At 35.7% G+C, this 21,860-nt stretch overlaps 3 protein-coding genes across 3 annotated transcripts in view; 2 read left to right on the top strand and 1 right to left on the bottom strand.

Moving 5' to 3' along the window:
• LOC307161216 (complement C1q tumor necrosis factor-related protein 6-like) overlaps positions 1-1,628 on the top strand; it is a 161,088-nt gene extending 159,460 nt beyond the window's left edge. Inside the window, exons 5-6 of the mRNA XM_079875825.1 lie at positions 92-217; positions 330-1,628. Of these exons, the coding sequence (XP_079731951.1) occupies positions 92-217; positions 330-610 (407 nt within the window). The 3' untranslated portion in view covers positions 611-1,628. The remainder of the gene's footprint in view (positions 1-91; positions 218-329) is intronic.
• A 14,840-nt stretch (positions 1,629-16,468) lies between these two features.
• LOC307161215 (complement C1q-like protein 2) lies at positions 16,469-18,197 on the top strand. Its single transcript, XM_079875824.1, has 3 exons — positions 16,469-16,832; positions 17,142-17,267; positions 17,399-18,197. Exons 1-3 carry the CDS (start codon positions 16,571-16,573, stop codon positions 17,677-17,679), a joined length of 669 nt encoding a protein of 222 aa, XP_079731950.1. The 5' UTR covers positions 16,469-16,570; the 3' UTR covers positions 17,680-18,197.
• A 656-nt stretch (positions 18,198-18,853) lies between these two features.
• clstn2a (calsyntenin 2a) overlaps positions 18,854-21,860 on the bottom strand; it is a 233,936-nt gene continuing 230,929 nt past the window's right edge. The window contains exon 17 of the mRNA XM_079875823.1: positions 18,854-21,381. Coding sequence (XP_079731949.1) covers positions 21,178-21,381 — 204 coding nt within the window. The 3' untranslated portion in view covers positions 18,854-21,177. The remainder of the gene's footprint in view (positions 21,382-21,860) is intronic.

Below are 21,860 nucleotides of genomic sequence, written 5' to 3'. Positions count from 1 at the left end.
ATTATTATATTATATTTTTCTATACAGTTTGTGTGATTATAGTGTTTTGATGGTTTTTTTTTTTTTACAAAACATGATCTGATTCACACAGAACATAAAGTGGCATTTGGTGCCACACTTGGATCAACAGGCGACTTTGGACCCTTCAACACTCCAGTCACACTGGTTTACGATAATGTCTATGTGAATGAAGGAGGAGCTTACAACCCAACCACTGGTATGTATTCTTATAACCTATATCAAGGTTTAATAATCACACTGAAAACTACATTTTGTCAAAATGAGCAGTGTAATTATTTAAAAGATCACTGTTTATTGAACTATTACAGGTATCTTCACAGCACCTGTAAAAGGGGCCTATTTCTTCAGTTTCTCTGGACATAACCGCTCATCGAAAGTTCTGAATTTAGGACTCTTTAAAAATGAAGAACAGATGGTAATTGTTTTCAATCATCCACTAGGTGACCGCTATGAATCAACGGCTAATTCAATCTCTTTGACTCTAGAGAAAGGAGATTGTGTCTGTGTGCGTCTCCGGGAGACTTCATGGGTCTTTGATAATTACAGCCACCACAATTCATTTGTTGGCCATTTACTTTTTCCTCTTTGACAATCTTACTAAATTCATGAAGCTTCAAGTCAAAATTAACATTTCTTTTTCAAGACTACAATTGTATTCTGGAATGTTTTCATATGCATAAGAAATATGCTTTTAAGTAAAAGTTGCAGGCCTGGTGAAAGTTAGTGTGGAAAAACAACTGTTGTAGATGGAGGGAACAAGTATTAGACTGCTGTATGAATATGTAACCCTTATAACTTGAGCAACAAGCTGAGCTAATCAAATTTCATAGTTAACTTTTGCCTTGTAACAGAGGAGGGAGATTGCGAAATTGCATATGAAGAGCCAAGTAAATTCGAGGAAAAATTATATAATCATATTACGCTATCTGCTTATGTAGAAACTGTTGTCATATTTTTGCCGGTAAGTTTTCTCTGATTTGTCTGAGATACTCCCAGCCATGATTAAAGCATATCAAAGGCATTGTCTGGAGTCTTCTCTGGTAACTGATGTGCAGCACGCAAGTACAGATCCTAATTTCCAGTTCCCAAATTATAGAGTCCATATGGGGGTGGGACGCCGTCTGACGAAGCCAATCTGAGGTGTCTGGGGGGCAAACACCTTTAGAGAAGGAACCACCTGAGAATAATATTTGTGATTGGGATCCTGTATGATCTGGAGTAGATAGACATGCCATGTAAATAATTTCCGGTTCCCTGCTTTAGAATTGTGCCAATCTCAGATGCCTGGAACACCACAGAGGCACCAAGGTAACCTAAGTAAGGTGCAAAGAGGGAATTTCTACCACACAATTTTAATAAATTCTATTAGGTTGTACTTTTTGTACCAATGTACTTTTTAACAAGTCTTAACCACAGGTGCTAAATATAACATAAAAAAAAACTTTCAGCTTTAGTCCTGATTCACTAAAAGGACGACAATAAATACATTACAGTACTTTATGGCAATAAATAAAGTTATTAGAAATGTATTTTTATGAAATATCTTTTATGAAAATAAAATTGAAGTTGGCATTGTTTTAATCTAGAAATGCACTGCAGCTAAAGTCACATGCCTGACCATGTTATATTTCAAATCTGAAGATGATAAGTCTAAAACTCTGAGTTTTATGAATGTTTTTCAAGATCATGATGTGATATTTTTTTGTGAAGACTCTAAAATGCTAAATGATGTTTATTGTCGTTTTCTAAGCATCCATTCAGTGCATTGTTTTGTGGTGCAAACTGGCCCGTTCAGTTTCAGTCTTCTCTGCACAAATCCACACCCCTCCGGCCTGGTTATGGCTCTAATTAGGGGCCAAGCACCGAATGGTGCGATGGCGCCTTTTGTATCCATTCGTTTTCTTATTAGGGGCCAAGCACCGAATGGTGCGACGGCACCTATTGTATCCGTTAGGGGCCAATCACCGAAGATACAATTGCACCAATTGTATCCATGAGTTTTTTTATTAGGGGCTGCGACTGCATTCAAAATATCACAAACACATCTCAAAAGCAAACATTTGTCTTACGTTGCTAACACATTTGCCATAATATTATATTTGGATATAGCCAACATCATACACACAGTCATTCAGAACCTAAAGCTCTTTTTTCGTGAACTTATGTACATTTCTGGACAAGATTGAAATTACAGGTTTTTTTCAATTGCTAACACAATTTTGCAAACTAGGCTGGTTTTATCAAAATACTTTTCACAATTCACAAAACCACACACCCAAAATGCAAAATACCTAATATATCCTGCAAAATGAAGCACTGCAACCAAAACTACATATAGCATTATCAAAATCAAACTTTTGCACGAAATGGCACACACTTCTTTCATATACCAGATTTTTGTCTAACCAATACACACTGTTGGGCATAATGAAAAGCACTCTCATCTTTAGTATGCTTTGCCATAATACTAAAATAGTTCAAATTGTAGAAAATTGTTCAGATTGTTCACATGCACAGACATATTTGCAGATACACACACATGCTGTTGAAATATTTATTTTTTACCAAACAAGTCAGTGCAACATATGCACAGCAGATATATTTACATTGGACTGAACAAACATGCTCACAAAAAACAGTAAACTGAAAAAGATTGAAGTGTTAACAATTAACCATTGAGGTGTTTGGCCAGGTGGCACATGTATTGACCAATTAGCTCATGTAGTGTCATCTTGAATGGCAGTGTTTTGAAATGGCAAACATGTGACTATGTCAGATTGTTGTGTCTTATGCAGAGAACTGTGTTCAGTGCATTTAAAAAGTGCCATTTTGAATTGCAAAATGTGTGTAAAGCAGAACATGTGTTTAGACTTTTGGAGACTTGAGAAGAGGTTTTGCTCTCTGTCAGTTTAAATAAATATGCTGTGCATGTCATTTTAGTGTATTAGCAATTGGGGGAAAACGGTAATTGGCAGAGAGATGTTGAAAAATTCACGGTAAACATGAAATCAAGATTGAAACCAAACTTTTTTTTTTTTTTACTGTAAGCGTTTGTGGTTGTGAATACAGTATTAGACTTGACCTTTGGCCTATTTATAGACCTATTCTGAAGCCATGATTGATTGGTGTTTTCTACATGTGAGGAGTTAGTGTGAGGCACTGATGCATTAGTGTAGCATTTTTTTTTTTTTCAGTAACATTTCAGTACAATGCAAAAAAAAAAAAAAAAAAAAGGTTACAATTAGTGTAGCATTTTGATAGGTTGCGTTTGAAAAAGTAAATCAAGAGACTTCCTGTTAGATTTTTGTGTGTTACATAGAGAATCGTGTGTTGTGGTTTGCAAAAAGTGTTTTATGAAATTGAAAACTGAGTCGAAGACCAAGAATTAGTGTATTGCAGATTTGATGTGTGGTTATGGTGTTTTATTGTCAGATTTCAGAAATTGTGTGACAAGCAAGGATTTTGTGTGTAAGCAGTTGAAGAAAAAAAAAAATGTATGAACACTTGAATATGGTAAAAAAAAAAAACAATTACATTTTTGTCAAAGACTGCATCCGGATGTGTTTCAGAACAATGATCAAAACACAGATGGAGTAGATCCGAGTCCATCAACACCTCCAAAGCTTCAAAGTCGGTAACCCTTACTGGGTCAACATTTCATTCTATAAAGTTAGGCAGTTTTGAACTTATATGCTGTTAAATGTTTGATGATCGCGTAACATTTGCATAAGCAGTTTTCTATCAGTTGTTTCTTCTTCTTCACCTATGTTTTGATCCAGAGATTCTGTGCTAGAAGATGCATAATAGCGCCCCCTACCATACAACAGTGAAAACAATTCCATCAATAGTGGGGAAAGAGTAAAGTAGATTCAGAGTAAATCCTAAGAATTAGCATCATATTTGTTTTCTTTATAAATCAATATTTTCAAACAATGTAAGTTTCTAACACAGTATGTAAAACTATGTGAAAAAAGGTATTTAATAGGCTACTCAATCAAAATGAAACAACATTTTTTATGCCATTTTATCTTTTTTGACAAAGTTCACACAAGCAATATAACTAACAATTTTTAATCATTAATAGGGGTTGTTCTATCTTTTTAATCTGTAAGATATATGTTTTTTTTTTTCATTTACTGATTATGTTGACATTTTTTTACATCCCTTCCTCATTGAATGTTTGTCACGAGTTAAACACCAATCCACCAATACTATATAAGGAGGTGCAGGAATTTCTGTAGCTAAAACACCTGTGTATTCAAGTTTACTAACTGTACTCCAAGAATTTTGTTTGTGATTGTAAAAAGTGTGATTGTGAAAAGGTATTTAATAGGCTACTCAATCAAAAAGAGTAAACACAACAAGCCAAGTATACTTAGAATACTCAGAATTAGGATCATATTTGTTTTCTTTATAAATCAATATTTTCAAACAATGTAAGTTTCTAAGACAGTATGTCAAACTATGTGAAAAAAAAAATTGAATAGGCTACTCAATAAAAAAAAAGAGTAAACACAACTACAAGCCAAGTAGAATACTTAATTATTATTTTAAGTATATCTCAGTCAAAAGATTGAATACAAGTATAGGCCAAAATAGACTTTTCTGGCAGAAGTCAAGTACTTAAGTGCAATGTTAAGTATATTTCTGAGAAGTACATAAAGTATACTTATGAGAAGTACATAAAAAGCAGGCTGAAAGTATAATTTCTTATTTTAAGTTTAAAAGAAGTATACTAATAGCACACTTGAATAAACATCTTTTTCGTAAGGGAAAATTCTAGAACTTTTTTTCCTGGGTCTTAGGAGGTTAAGGTTAAAAAAAAAAAAAAAAAAAAAATCTGTTCAGGACAGACTGGATGCATGCAGAAGAGTGAGACAAGTTTGTTATTTAAACAGGTCACATCCATGTACAGTGTGATAGGCCTACCTAGAAATTTGAATTTCCAGTATCATGGTCTTCCTTATCACTATGATTGTCTAAATTATCAAAAACAATGAATACAGTTGTAGTTTTGTTTTAATGTTTTAAAAAGCTAAAATTACAATACTCCATTAACAACAACAAAAAAACTTTTTGGGGTTGTTTGTGTTTATGGAAAAATATTCTAATGTGGCATTTGTAACGGTCAATTTGGAATTGAATTTGAAAAGACAAAACAATACACATTTAAGTTCATGTTTTAACACCTGCAGTTGACATCTGAATACCATTTCTCCTGTGAGAAGACAGCAAATGCTGCTTTATGTTTGCCTGAGATATTTTGAATAAGGCTCACACAAACAACGTAACTAACAATTTTCATTAATTTTTATATCTTTTCCATCTGTAAGTTTAAGTTGCAGTTGCAGTTGCAGAAACACCCATATATGCCTTTTTTCATTGACTGATTATCTGCAATGTGATATTTTATATTCCTTTTTTATGCCTGAGATCTTTTTTGACAAGGTTCACACAAGCAATATAACTACCATTTTTATTCATTAATAGGGGTTGTTCTATCTTTTTAATCTGTTAGATATATGCTGAGTTTTTTTTTTTTTTTTTCCCATTTACTGAGTATGTTGACATTTTTTTACATCCCTTCCTCATTGAATGGTTGTCACGAGTTAAACACCAATCCACCAATACTATATAAGGAGGTGCAGGAATTTCTGTAGCTAAAACACCTGTGTATTCAAGTGTACTTACTGTACTCCAAGAATTTTGTTTGGGTAGTGTGACTGTAAAACCTAAAGATAATGGTGCCCTGTACCAACCTGTATCCGCTGCTGCTTCTCATGTTCAGCTGTGCCTGTATCTCTGACGTACAGCCAGAAGAGGATGTAGCACCGACTAATTGGACTAAGCATGTGAAAGTGGAGAAATTGGGTGATGTTTTGACTCACGGTGAGTTTCACCAACACTTTTTCAAAGGGATCTACACTGAGCTGGCAGAGCTGAGATTCACTGGTCTATGATGGACAGAGTAGAGGAACAGATGGAGAAGTTCAAAAGAAACACTAACCATCTTGTCTTATACTGTATACTCTGCATAAACTAACTTTACAACTTTCACTTGCACTGATAAATTAGGATCTGGAGCAACTTTACCAGCTCACAAGGTGCATGGAAGCAGACAATATAAAAGGTGCAAAAAAGGGAAACACTTGTGGTAAGGTGAGCTTTAATAAATTCAAAGAAATTACCAATGCATTTCGGCTTCAGAGCCTTCTTCAGGGTATACAACGGACACAATGCATTAAATTTACACAATGCAGTTAAAAAAGTAGATCTTAAAAGTCCAGATATTCTTGTGAATTCTAAAAAATATCTCAAACCAATCCTGATCTTATTTTTTGTACTATACTCCTAGAACAATTAATATTAAAAGATATTATATTTGATAAGTATTAGTATGTTCTTAAAGGTGATCCAAAACTAAATAGGATATTTAATGAGGAACCGCTAATTGCTTACAAAAGGGCCAGTAATAATAATTTAAAAAATAGAGTTGTAAAAGCTTGTCCTAGAAAACAAACATCACAAGATACTCTTACAGTTCAAACTCTATTTGGTCACTTTAAATGTGGTAATTGTATTAATTGTCAATGTATTAAAAAAAAGTAATAATAATAAAAGTTTTTAAATCATCCTGAAAATAAGAGTTCTATTATTTTTCAAGTTTTAAAAAAATGTAAGACAAATGATTCGATTCAATTCAATGTCCATGCAATAAAATGTATGTTGGTGAAACATCTTCAGTATAAGAGAACATAGAAGTGCAATAAACAGAAAGTATCTAAGGAGTCCTGTTGCAAGACATTTGTGAATGTCACCATTAAATAAAATAAAGAAGTTTCTGTTATTGTGTGTATGACCCTGTTGTTGTTTTAAAAATGTGAGATATGACCTTTTTGATGATGACTTAATTCCTTATGATGCAGAAATGGGTAAAACATGCCAATTTGATGAGGATGTTTTCTGATTGGGTGATTATTTCATCTTGATTATTAACCTTTTAACCAATTTGACATCTTGAGTGGAGCCTGCCACCTGTTGTTCATTTTCATTGTAGGAGTATGGCAATGTTTTCTTAAAACGGTCATGCATTGTTTATGTTGTATATCCTGAAAAAGGCTCTCAAGCTGAAACGTGTTGGTCATTTTTAGAATTTATTAAAGCTCCCTTTACCAAATGGATTCCCTTTTTTGCACTTGCACTGATTTTGAATGGAGAACTATTTTCTTTTTTTCTGTGTAAATTCAAAATAATTAGCAATCTCTTAATCTTCAGCACAGTAGAGAGAAGTGAATTGTGCTGACTCTCTCACTAGAAGTGAATCATAGTTTCTCAAGGTTTTACAATAAGTAGCCGGCAGAAGGACCTATTTAACTTGACAGATTGCATAAATTATAACTAATGGATAGATATTAAATACATTTTGTGATGTATAATGTGCAATTTTGATATTAGAATATATTTTAACAAAACATGATTTCTTTCACACAGAATATAAAGTGGCATTTGCTGCCACACTTGGACATGACTTCGGACCCTTCTACGAACCAGTCACAGTGGTTTACAATAATGTCTTTGTAAATGTGAGAAGAGCTTATAACCCAACCACTGGTATGTGTTCTTTCTTACTGAACCTGAATCAAAACAATCGGCCTAATCATATGAGCATAAAAAGCAACACTCTTAATTTTTGCTGTGTATGCTTTTACAGGTATCTTCACAGCACCTGTTAAAGGTGTCTATTTCTTCATGGTCTCTGCACTTCACCACTCAACTATGTTAATGGATCTGAGACTCTTTAAAAATGATCAACAGATTGTGACTCTTTACAATGAACCTCAAGGTGACCGCAATGAATCAGGATCTAATTCAATCTCTTTGATTCTAGAGGAAGGAGATCAAGTCTGTGTGCGTCTCCATGAGTATTCATGGGTCTTGGATAATGAAAATAACCACAATTCATTTGTTGGCCATTTACTATTCCCCCTGTAATATTTTATTCCCAAAGTTCAATAAACTTAAAGGGATACTTCAGGATTTAGCATTAAGCTTTGTATTAGTAGAAAACCTGTAGTATTTTCGAATTACCATGCTTTCCACCCTCATATCCCCCTGAGAGGAGAGATTTATGTATTTTTTGTCTGGAAAAAATCCTCCGATGACGCAAAAATCGTCATTTTGCGTCATCGGAGGATTTTCTGCCCTGAGGCTAAAGACTACAGCCAGTAGGAGGAGCTGTTCCGCATGTTTTCAGCCCGCCCATACAGGGTGGGATCTCACTCACAGAATGTACACACAGTCAGCCGTCTTTCTTTGGAAGCTAAGCTAGCAGGCTCTTGTTCTGTGAAGAAAGCTGAATAGTAGGAGAAAGCTGAGTAAGTAGGGGTTACATCCAGTGTTCGAATTGTGTCAAAGCTCTTGGGGGGTCCCCCCCCCCGCCCCTGCCCCCTTTAATAATTTATAATTTAATAATTTATTTTTAATAATTTAAAATAAAAGTTCTTCTTGTGTCAAAATTACATTTCCAGCCTAAACAAAGGCTTTACTCCCTTCAAACTTAAATTGTAATGTTTCATTACATCACTGTTGTTTTTAGCTTTATAAAGGGCATTTCTTTCCCTAATTTTTACTCTATACTCTTTCCCTACTCTCAGGGAACTGAGGTTACGTTAGTAACCGAGTAGCCTACGTTATTTCTTATTTTATTTTTTTGATATTGAAAATTGTTTTAATCATGGCATTTGTCCGGTTGGGCAAGTACAATTCTCTTTCACTTGTCCCTTAAAAAACACACGCACGTGTCCCGGACAAGCGTTAATGTCGAAATTCTATTCTGATCAATAAATTACCAAACAATCATAAAAGAAAGAAATATTATCTTACCGTCATTGTGAGGTGAAAATGAGGATCCACTCTGCCAGACTCTCGTGAAAGTGCTTATCTATAGCACGAAATTTATTTATCGTAGGCTACCATTTATTCGCCAAAAATAGTTTTTGCGTGCATATGATAGGCTACACACTTTATGGCGTGTAATACGCACGTAGCCTACTCCACAACCCTAATCCTACCCAAGGGGTTTGCAGTGCGTATCATTTACACGCAAAAAAAAAAAAATTAAAAAAAATTAAAAAAAAATGTTGGCGTATAAATGGCACGATAAATAAAATGTATCTGTTTATAAATTCAACAGTCTGTAAATTCCTTCAGAAAACAGCGTGTGGCGCACTTGAGCGTCTTTTCAGACGCAAATCTAATTTGAATTACTTTCTAATGGGAGCGGCAGCGCAATACTTTGATTAAAAAAATATATAGGCTATATTACCTAATAAATTATGTTTCTATTATTTTAGTTTTAATGAAAAACCAGGGGACCCCCCCGAGGTAATTTTTTTGGGCCTTATGGGGGGTCCCTTGATGCTTATGGGGGGTCCCGGACCCCCCCCAGCCCCCCCTCAATTCGAACACTGGTTACATCCTCCTTTTCCCTGACTTGTCCGGCGGGCGAGATCGTTCAAAATGTCCGGGATTCGGCTTTTGCTGTCTGCCGTCGCCATTCATTGTTTACATGCACACCTCTCGTTTCAATCTAACTGAATTCATTCCGATCGGTGAATCTGAATGTAGTGTTTACATGAACGCCAAACAAGTGATCGGTTGATGTGCGTTTTAACATTGCTAAGAAAATTCCCGCACCTCCGTTGCGAGACCGGCGCGTCTCAGTAATGACGCCACCGGCCTCGCGCTGTTCTCCCGCGGCCGTCAGCCTCGTCCTGCTCGCCACAGTAAACGTGATGAATGGCGACTGTAGAGCGCAAAAGCCGAATCCCGGACATTTTGGTCGATCCCGAAATCCCAGGCAAACTCGTCACGGAGACTCACTGGTAGCCTAACCTTGTTTTAAACTGCGCTCTCTTACCAGTAGACGTGGCCTCGTAGGGCAGCGAAGCAAGTGCATTCTGGGAGTTGTTGTCTTTCATCCACATGAGCCAAAAATACATTTTCTGGCTTTTCTCAGGCTAGAAAGCTCCAAATTAAAAAATTTCTTCACATTTCTTCTACATAAATGACCTATTTTAAATACACATTCATCTTTCCAGAGGTGAAGTATCCCTTTAACAAGTCACAACTGCAGTTTCTAAATATTACCTAAAGACAACAATTATTATTTTTTTCATCCTGATTCACTTAAATACAATAAATAAATACAGTAAAATAAATACAATACAGAACTTTATAGCTTACTGTTCTTGTAAAGTCACATCCTAAATGATTTATCAATTGTTCTTATTTTGTTTAAGATCTTATATTTCAATAGAACTTTGAAGAACTCAAATATCTTTGAATTTAACAAGAATTGAAATGGTTATTAGATGTTTTAATAAAAGGACATGGCAAGAATCTGAATGTGAATATGAAGAGATTTCTGTTGAAAAGTTGTTAGCAATGCCATTAGTAATTTATGCTAAGCAAAATTGTTGTGGTAAAGGCAAATACTGTAAATGTTATGGTGAATTGGTTTTATGGACAAGTAACAAAATTCAAATGAATAAATATTTCAAAGTAATATTAATTACATCTCATACATAGTATTTTGATTGGTGGGTATTAAAATTAATTTTAATAGAGGTAAAAATTTGTATATTCAAAAGTGAATAATTGCAGATACACTCTTATACATATGCCTGTCTGATCAGCTCATCTGCATTGGTTTGTAAATCACAAACTGTAAACCTGTGGTAATGCCTAATTGTGTATAATACAGTGAATTTGAAGCATTGTGAATTAAAAGTTCTTAGACTCTAATTTCTTATTCTCATTTGATTATTGACTTTTATTAAAAACTTGATGTATGCAAAACATAAGATTAATAGCCTTCATTTTTCAGCTTTGAGTCAAATGTTTTGAATAGTGTTGTGAATATACCACAGCATAATTAATTTGCATTACAGTAGCTACATCACGGACTGAGTGGGAAAAATTAGTAACTGCTCAGCGCATTCAAGTTCTGCTGTATCCAGATGAGTCACAACAGACCAGGGTGCCCAATCCTGTTGCTGGAGATCTACCCTCCTGCAAAGTTTAGCTCCATCTAGGGCTGTCACAATATCAGATTTTTCACAATATGTTTATCGTGGACAATATAATTATCGGTAACGATATATCGCAAGTCGATATCTATAGAAACCTTGAAAAAAATAACAATGCTGGCATCAAATTCATCTTTACTTCGTTTATTTTGTGTTTTGCTTTCTTTTTTAGCCAATGAATCACACCATTGCATGCAACAATTACAACAGTTCCCAGATAGCATACATATCCGGGCCTAATCTGGGCCAACTATGGCACATATGGCTCAGTTCTGGCAGCGGCAGAGGTCACATGGCCTAATCCTAACCCTAACCCTAACCCTAACCATAACTCATATGATGTTTGCCGCTGCCAGAACTGAGCCATATGTGCCATAGTTGGCCCACATTAGGCCCGGATATGTATCATATTGCAAACCGCTATCAGGTTGAATCATCACCGTAAGTAAGTAAGTAAGTAAAATTTATTTATATAGCACTTTTCACAGATAAAAATCACAAAGTGCTTCACAATAAAAAAAAAAATAGCCGTCATTCCATGCGGTGGGCCAGAAGAATGTGGGAGATGTGGGCCACAACTAGGCCAGATGTCATTTGCTATCTGGGTTGAGAGTGGCTTTCTCTGGCTTCTTTGACATTGCCTAATAAATTACCAGGAGAGAGAAAATACTGTCAAATTGAACAGCTTTAACAACATAACTAATACCGTAACCTGTTAACTTGCAGCCCAGACATCTAAAACAAGGCAAAATTTGTGCTGTCAGTGAAAATTTTATAGACGTCTAAACCACAGCCCAAGAACAGACTAGTTATCAATTAGATAACAAAGAAATGAAATGAAACGACTAGTCTATTCTTGCATGGGATATGGTTTAGACGTCCATTACATTTTCACTGACAGCCCAAATTTTGCCTTGTTTTAGACATCTGGGCTGTGTTTGGATGGCTATTAGACGTCTCTTAAACGCAAAACTGCTTGCTGGGTGATGTCAGAAACTTGACGTCCATTTGACATCCACACACAATGTCCTTTAGACCACCAACCCATGGGAACTTGATATTGAGAAGACATCAAATTGACCAAACATTGACGTCAAAAACAGGTCAAATATCCAAATCAAACTGACGTCAAAAATTTAATGTCCATCACATCCACACACTCATGTCCTAATGCCCATTCAATGACAAAGCTTCAACACCACACCTGTAGATGGCGCTATGCCAGTAGTTTAAAAACATACTTGTAACCTATGCTAGTAAGAAAAATCGCTTTGTGCTTTGATTACATTTATGACACAGTTTCACATGTGCGTGACACACGCTTGTTTCTGTGTGAAGTTAATCTATGGCTCACTCCATTTTACTCCATTTTGCAGTTAACTTTTTCCCGGCTCCACTGTCCATATATTTAGAGCTCCAAAGGCTATGATTTCCGCGATGCGGACAACACAGAAGGAACCAGGCCAGGCCAATCCAGGCATAAATCCAGAATTCGCTGTATAATGTGGAATGTCACGGAATTTTGGCCAATTTTGAATTAAACAAGTTGCGATGCATAGCTAATCAAATTCAGATGGACTAACGCAATGCATGTTGTTTAAGTAAGTTGTCTGCTTGTTCTGCGTAGGCCTATCTCTGAATGAAAGAGTAGTAGCTTGGTTTCATGTACACACGTTCGTGGATTTGTCAGCATCTGCTTCTCACTGTGAGGACGTGAACGTATGAACCTCGTTTATTTCACGAGCATTCCACTGATTTATTTGGGAAAAGGCAATCGTCTCTGCGACGTCTCGCCAAAATAAAAGTCTGGTTAACTTGAAGACATAGACCAAACAATACTGTAATATAGCCTACTTACTGTAGTATTTACTAGTAGCCTACATTGCAGTGTTCTGTGGTATAAAACAAGTAGTAAATTGTTAAACTGGAGTATACATAATTTAATGCATAGTGAGGTTCAAAAACATGAGTGGTGGCTGAAAATCTTGCAATTTATGCAGTAGTTTAAAACGAGCCACAAGTTGCTCCATCTTCATGCAGGTGCTGTACAGCAGTCAAATCCAGCATCTTCTGAGGCTGACATTAAGAAACACATAATGAACTATCTCCGGTCTGCTCCCAAAACATATGGGACGCCAAGAGGGCCGCAATGATCTTTTGTTCATATTCAGAATAGCATTTCTTTTTTAATTTACATTTGTATTATTGATTTTAAGTTTGCTGAATAAAACTTTTCTTTCATTGCATTGCTTTTGTGTTGTTATTTTGGTGGTCGAAAGAACATCAGTGTGTGGATGTGAAAAGGACGTCAAGTTTTTGACATCAGTTTGATTTGCATATTTGACCTGTTTTCTGACGTCAGTGTTTTCAACATCATGTCTTTTCAACATCAATTGCCCGCTGGGCAGGTCTCATTGCATCATCTTGTCAGAGAAAGAGTTAACGGCAGTATGGACTGACAGCAATATCTATGGACTTTTTAAGTATTGAGGAACCTAGCTAGTTATTTTTACTGTTGCCGTTTTATTCGTTTTAAATATATAAATATTAGTGAGAAAAAAATAAAATAGAAATCAATCTGCATATGCAATGGACATTTGTTATGCTCATCTTTGCTTGCTCCTTTGAAGGATGCGCGAGTAAAAAGCTCTATATTTAACAAAGCACATATAAAAGACCTGGGTCGGATGCAATGCAATGCAATGCAATACGGAAGTTTATTGCTCATAACCCCCATTGTTCTTATTTTGTTTAAAGGTCTTTTTTATTTTAATTTAATACTGCCCTTCAGAAGCTACATAAGATTTACATGTTTACCAAATGACAAACTATTAATTTACACCATACTTCCTGTTCAAATTTCTACTTTAATTTGTAATTTGTTTAATTAGTGGTTAGCAACCACCCATAACACCCTAGCAACCACCTGGCAACAGCATCTTGCTAAAAACATGCTAGCAACATGCTAATCATGCTAGCATCATGCTAACAGCATGCTAATCAAGCTAGCATCACGCTAGCAACATGCTAATCATGCTAGTATCATGCTACCAACATGATAATCAAGCTAGCATAATGCTAACAACATGCTAGCATCTTGTTAAAAGCATGCTAACAACATGCTAGCATGATGCTAATCAAGCTAGCATGATGCTAGCAACATGCTAATCAAGCTAGCATGATGCTAGCAACATGCTAATCAAGCTAGCATCATGCTAGCATCATGCTAGCAGAACATGTTAGAATATGAGATCACATGATCACATGAGCATGTTGCAGAACACCCTAGCAACCACCTAGCAATGCCATAGAAACCACCAAGAATACCCTAGCAACCACCTAGCAACCACCTAGAACACCTTAGCAGCTGCCTAGCAACACCATAGCAACCATCCAGAACACCCTAGCAACCACCCAGAACACCCTAGCAACTGCCTAGCAATGCCCTAGCAACCACCAAGAATACCCTAGCAACCACCCAGAATACCCTAGCAACTGCCCAGCAACCACCCAGAACACCCTAGCAACGCCCTAGCAACCACCCAGAATACCCTAGCAACACCATACCAACCACCTAGAACACCCTAGCAACCACCTAGCAACCATGCATTATATTAGTCACATGCTTATCATGTTATCATCTTGCTAAAAATGAGCTAACTGCACCCTAGCAACCGTGCCGAATTTTGCCACTGCAAGCACCACTTCACATTTTCTTCAGGAAATGTACATTCTAGTTCACTGTATTATGCAAAATAGGCATTAGACCTACAGGGTTCCGTGTACATTTTTGAATTTCCTGCTAAATATAAATGTATGATATATACTAGTTCTGTGACATAAGTTGAGTGGCCCTGTTTTATAGGTTTCTTCTTAAGACACTCTTTGGAGATGTCTGGGATTGTTAAATCAACACACCTCCAGCAGGCCCTGTTCTTGGCAGCTATAGGCGGCTAGGCTAGGTAATATGAGAGTTTTATGTTATAATCTGATATGAGAGCTTTATGTTTTTATATAATCTGATATGAGATGTTTTATTATTATCATATTTTCACTTCAAATAAACATTTCTTTCTTTCTTTCTTTCTTTCTTTCTTTCTTTCTTTCTTTCTTTCTTTCTTTCTTTCTTTCTTTCTTTCTTTCTTTCTTTCTTTCTTTCTTCCTTCCTTCCTTCCTTCCTTCCTTCCTTCCTTCTAATTCTAGGCCTGATTCTAGGCCTCTCCATTGAAAGTCCATGTAACCAAAACTTTGATTCAATACAGTACATAAAAATATTGTAAGTGTAATGAACTGAACTGAGCGGTTTAATCCAAGTTTTCTGAAAGGACACAATCATTTTTCTTATGTAATGTAATGTAGTGGTTACTTTTCTAAAATGAGGCAACCTCAATGCCCTATGCAGCGGACCATTGTGATCCCCATTCCATAGACATTTGGTGGTGGTGATTTTCTGCACGTGACTGAGAAATTAACCAAAACAGCTATTCATATTTTCTCTCCTCTTTCCGCATGAGTCATGAGTTAAACATCAATGCACGTGTTTTATATCAAGAGTTGCAGCAGAAGCAGAAACAATAAGGCAAAGTTAACAATGGCTTTAGATAATAAACCTCTGCTATATAGTGTTTATACTTCTGTAAACCAATCTGACCTTTGGTCTTTTGTTATTTTTCCACATGTGTGTCATGTTTTACACAATACCTACTTGATAAAAATATATATTTTAAAGTATTTTATTTTTATTTATTTTTTAAATCAAAGTATGTGACACTGGACCACAAAAGCATCATATGGGTCAATTTTTTTAAATTGAGATTTATACATCATCTGAAAGCTTAATAAATAAGCTTTCCATTGATTTGGTTTGCTAGGACAGGACGATATTTGGTCGAGATACTACTATTTGACAATCTGGAATCTGAGGGTGCAAAAAAATCAAAATATTGAGAAAATCGCCTTTATGGCCTTTAAAGCCATTTATGTTCGCGATTCTGCTGTATTCACTCACAAAAATAAATGTTTTATATATTTACGGTAGTTTGGAAATGTACAAAATATCTTCATGGAACATGATCTTTACTTAATATCCTAATGATTTTTGGTATAAAAGAAAAATCGATAATTTTGACCCATACAATGTATTGTTTGGCAATACATGTGACTGGTTTTGTGACCCAGGGTCACATATATTTTGTATTGCATATATCTTGTGTAAGTGTCATATCGGCAGGGCATGTGTATATAAACTATGTTTTTTTGATAAATGGATCATGTTACTTTGCTCATAAAATGTGTCATGAGTTAAACATCAATCCAGCAGGGATATATCAAGAGCTGCGGGAACTTCTGCAACTAAAACACCTGGGTCTTGCTCAGGGCTGTAGGGGACGAGAAGTCCAATAATATTAATTTCTTCACTGACAGTTGCAGTCTTACACTTGTATTATCTTAAGGTAAAGATGTCCTGCGCTATTCTATATCTGCTGCTGCTTCTGGTGATCATCTGTCCCTGTATGTCTGAGGTCCAGCAGGAAGAGAAGGGATTGCAGACTGACAGGACTGAGCATTTGAATGTGGAAGAAAGCGTTGCTGGTTCGACTTCTGGTGAGTTTCAGCAACACTTTCTCACAGGGATCCACACTGAGCTGGTAGAGCTGAGATCTACTGTGAGGTCTCTGAAGAACAGACTGGAGGTCACTGAGGAACATCTTAGGAGAAAAGGTAACCCTCCCATCTGTTATTTCACTTGTGTCATGCTACAGATGGTAAATCGGTGAAAAAAAAAATTCCTACTGTATGGATGGATTAAAAAAATTAAGCTGTATGAGTATCTTTGTTGCTCAATAAGCTTGTCAAATCAGGCCAAAGTAATAACAAATTATATACATTATATAAATTATATACACAAATTATATACAGACCGTATACATGCAACAGAAAGATAGGAAATATAGTTTGTGATCTGAGATGTGTTATACAGAGGTTTGCATGATTATTTTTTAAACAAAATTTGATCTTTGATTCACACAGATTATAAAGTGGCATTTGCTGCCACACTTGGACCCGTTGGTAACTATGGACCTTTCAACACTGAGATCACTCTGGCTTACAAAGATGTCTTTGTGAATGAGGGAAGAGCTTACAACCCAGCCACGGGTATGTGTTCTTATACTGAATCTGTATCTGTGTGTTATAGAACTTTGAAAGCTACATATCAGATAAACAGTGTATTTATGTGATCATAGAAATCCTTGATAAATTATTAATTGTTGCATATACCATTACAGGTATCTTCACAGCACCTGTTAAAGGCGTCTATTTCTTCACTTTGTCTGGACATAACCACTCATCTAAACCTATGGGCCTAAGACTCTTTAAAAATGAACAACAGATGGTAACTATTTACAATCATCCTCTAGGTAACCGCTATGATACAGGAACTAATTCAATCTCTTTGACTCTAAAAGAAGGAGATCATGTCTATGTGCGTCTCCGGCAAAATACATGGGTCTTCGATAATACAAATGACCACACTTCATTTGTTGGCCATTTACTTTTTCCTCTTTGATGGTCTTGTTAAATTCACGAAGTTCAAAATACTTGTCAGGAAGTCTTAACTGCTAAAAAAGACTTATAAAAAGATCCCGGATTCACTTAAGAGTAAAATAAATGCATTACAGAACATGTTCTTGTGAGGCTAAATCCTTAATTTTTGTTGATTTTACCACTTTGATAGCTTTAATAAAATGAATCGCTTGTAAATATATAAATACACTTTTTTTAGACACTTAATTTGTGCTTTTAGCTTTAATTGACTCTGACAATATACTTAATTATTGTCAGTACAGGCCAGTGTCCTTCATATGTTTACTATATGAAATATGAATGTTATAACATGATTAGCACAGCCATGTGTATACAGTTTCATTTTCATTTCGTTTTAGCAGTTTCATTTTGGTGTACAATATCCAATTTGTATGTGTAAATATGTGCACAACTTTGTTAAATATCCCTACTGTATATAAACTTTTTACACACAGAATTCAACTTTGTTTTATTCTCTTCCTCAATAAACGAAACTGACACATTCGGTTCCCAATTATTCAGTGTGGAATAATATATGTGAAAAATCTCTGTGAAGAGGGTTTTAGAGAAAGTTAATCAACAACTTTACAAATCATTAGATGTTGCCTTCAAACTGACTATGCCATTTCTTCTTCTGTAAGGCTTTCTTTCTTCACCTGTGAACAAATAACACACAGAAACCCTTCAAAATAGTTAAACCATGTGTAGAGCAATGAATGTGCGATAATTGCACTCCAGGAATGTAAAGCTTAAAAGAAGTGTATATTGTGTAAGGATGTTAGATACACTGTATCGTATGAGGGGGGAGGGGGGGGGGGATAAGACCCCAGAGTCACATGCCACTTCTCATGTGAGCTCAAAAAGGAGATAGGAGTGTATGATATTAAATGACACCACCACAGCTCTTCTCTGACTTGTCAAACTGACAGTTACAACACTCCCAGGTCTCCTCTTTTTTGCATTACACAGTTTTAATGCACACCTGGCAGCCAGTCAAGTATTTAGACAGACCATGGTACTGTATACGAATGTGTGTATATCACTCCATGGATCATTTTCCAACAGAAACTGCTCAAATAGATACGGTTTTACCTAAGCATGTACACAAAGTAGAATAATTAGCATTTGAACGGGAAATAAACACTTTCACTCATTCTAAAGAAAGTCTTTATTGGTCAATGTACAGAAAGTGCTGCAGTGACCATCAAAGTTAAACAAAACATACAAAAGAAGTCTTACATGATTTTACAGGGTTGATCTTTTTAAAAGTTTCTTTTTTTGTTCCTGTTCTATAACACATGGTAAAAACGGACTAGCGAAATATAGGAATGAAAGGTGTGGAAGGTGGACGGAGGGGGAACGGGATGTCTCACAAGGCTGACATCACAAGCACGTTTTGGCAGATGGGATGAGAAATCCTAACCACTGCAACAGACATTACATGAAACCCAATGCACATATTCATAAACGCACATGTTCAGGGGGGAAAACATAAGTGTCATCTAAAGTTGCTCAAGTATTACTTTGACTCTCCTAAATAGGAAAACAAAAAAATCTCTGTGACACTGCTAAATGCTTTTACTCTGTCAAAAGCCTCACTTTTCACAAAGACTTTGCTTTTGTTTGTACTTTTCTTGCATTCCTTTTTTTTTTTATTTCTTTTCCTGGAAGATTGAATTGAGCTGTACACTGCAGGGAGGTTAGTAAAGATCTTCAGAATATACCAAAGTAGCCCCAGGCTAAAATCATTGAACAATTTTCTTCTATTTCTTTCCTTTAATAGTTTAAAAGTGCCTTTGTCTACAGAGGCTCAGACAAATCTATTTGAGGTGGAGTGAGGGAGAACCAATCCTCGTTTGGGGTGAGGAGGACACCATGAACGATAAAAGAGATCAACACAGACAGAGAGAGGAGGAGGAGGAATCTTCCTCTTCAGCAAGCAAGTGTGGACACAAACAGGCCATTTGAGGGATGCAGGAGGATGTGAGGAGTCTGAGTCACCATTCAACTACTCTACAGTTCTCTATTTACAGAAGACAGGCATATAAAAATGAACAGATACGATTCCTTCTTTCTTCCCACTGAGACCACCCCCCCCCCCCCCCCCAAAAAAAAAGAAAATAAATTTTCCTTTTTTTCATCTCATTACTATTGAAGCTCGTTTCCACCACCAAAGAAAAAAAATGCAATTGCAACTTTTTTTTCACGTTTACATCTGACTTTTTTCCTCAACTGCAAGTGCATATCCCACAATTCCTTCTTTTCTCTCGCAATTTCAAACTCACAATTGCAAATTCTAAAGTCTGAATTGCAAAATAAAATTTCCCAATTCTGACATGTTTTCCCCAATTGCAAATTTATTTCTCAGAATTGTGAGTATATAGCCTGCAATTCAGATTTTTTACCTCAGAATTGTGAGTTTATATTTTGCAATTGAGACTTAAGAATTTGCAATTGTGAGTTGTTTGTGATTCTTTTTTTTTCTAGGAAATACATTTGCAATTGCGAAAAAAATGTCCAAAAAATAAAGTCTCAATTCGGACTTTTTTTTTCTGAGTTTATAACTAGAGTTTATATTTTTTTTATAGTTATATTTTTTTAAATATATTTTTTTCTCTCAATTGAGAAAAAAGTCAGATTCGCAAGATGTAAACTTGCAATTGTGAGGAAAAAAGTCAGAACTGTGCGATAAAAAGTCACTATTACCTTTTTTATATATTTTTTTATTCCGTGGCGGAAACAAGCTTCCATAAATTACCATAGAACTTTTGTTTAAAGAGAACCGTCTCAATCAAAATCACTCTGAGGATCTAAAATAAACCTATTTCAAATGAAGAAAATATCATTATTATATACTTTCATTGAAAAAACAACTTTTGGGTATTTACTATTGCACATCAATGCAATATTAAATGTTACTCTGAAGACAACAAATGGTGAAGGCATAGCCGTACTGTCAAATATTACAGTTTAGTGTTTCAAAAAGGGAGAACGCATCATGATGTTAGACTACAATCTGATTAATCTACACAAAACAAAAAAAAAAAAAACTGTAAACATTAAAAAAAAAAAAAAAAAAAACATCCCAGAGATGTTGATTCACAATTTATTCCATTGTGTTAATTTATCTTTCATTTTCGTGGATCTACTGAGACACTGCAGCTTATACACTACAGAAGTACATACAGGCTTTTCAGCGTTTGGACTGACGGGTGCGCGTCCCAATATTGACCAGCAGATGGCGGTACAGGATGCTTTTTGTGGCTGTTGGAAAGAGTCAAAATCATGTTGATGTGTGACAGCTTTTCAGGCAATAAATTCTGGCTTCTGTAAGTGTGAGAGGGCATTAAATGCGAGTGTTTTATGTATATATGTGTACGTGTGTGTCCACAAGTCTATGTCTGCGTGTGAATCGTGCTTGTGTGAAGGTGTATGTATGTGTGTGCGTGTGTGTGTGTTAGAGACTGTGTTTGTTTGTGTTTTAATAGGGTAACGTAGATGGGTCCCACTCCAGCTTTCCTTTCACTTTTCCCTTCTGAATGCTAGTCTCTCCCTCTTCATCACTGTCCTCGGATTCAGCACTTGAGAGATCTCCTGACAGTTCATCATCCTCTTCGTCTTCATCCTCCTCTTCCTCTGGCTCCTCCTCCCTCACCTCCTCAGCAATCTGAGTCCCATCAATGCTCTAGAACCAAAAGAATTATGCTAATTGTATTTAGACCATCTTCAGGATAAAAACAGTAAAACTCCTCATGCTACAGAGCCGTGTTGTTATTGTTAACTAAAACTAAAAATATATTGGTTACACTTTATTTTAAGGTGATTTACATACTCAAATAAGTTATAATTGAATGAGTTATACCTAAATGCGTTATAATAAAAAAGTACATGTACTTACTATAGAGTTACGGTTAGGGTTTGGTTTAGGGTTGGTTACTTGTAATTATGCATAATTTGCTGTTATTTATATAGTACTGTAAGTATATGAAGTAATGTGTAACTACGTTACCTTCAAATAAAGTGTTATCAAAATATGAATTAATTTAAATAAAGCTAAAATAAAATATAAATATTAGATGAAAACTTAAACCTAAAAAAAGTTAATTACATGAATGAAAGTTAGAAATGTTGCCTTGGTAACTGAAATCAAATAAGTTTAAAGTG

This window comes from Squalius cephalus (genome assembly GCF_949319135.1).
Source record: "Squalius cephalus genome assembly, chromosome: 7".
In the NCBI taxonomy this organism is placed as follows: domain Eukaryota; kingdom Metazoa; phylum Chordata; class Actinopteri; order Cypriniformes; family Leuciscidae; genus Squalius; species Squalius cephalus.
Note: the sequence above shows the minus strand (reverse complement) of the source record. Positions and strands in the feature narration are given on the sequence as shown.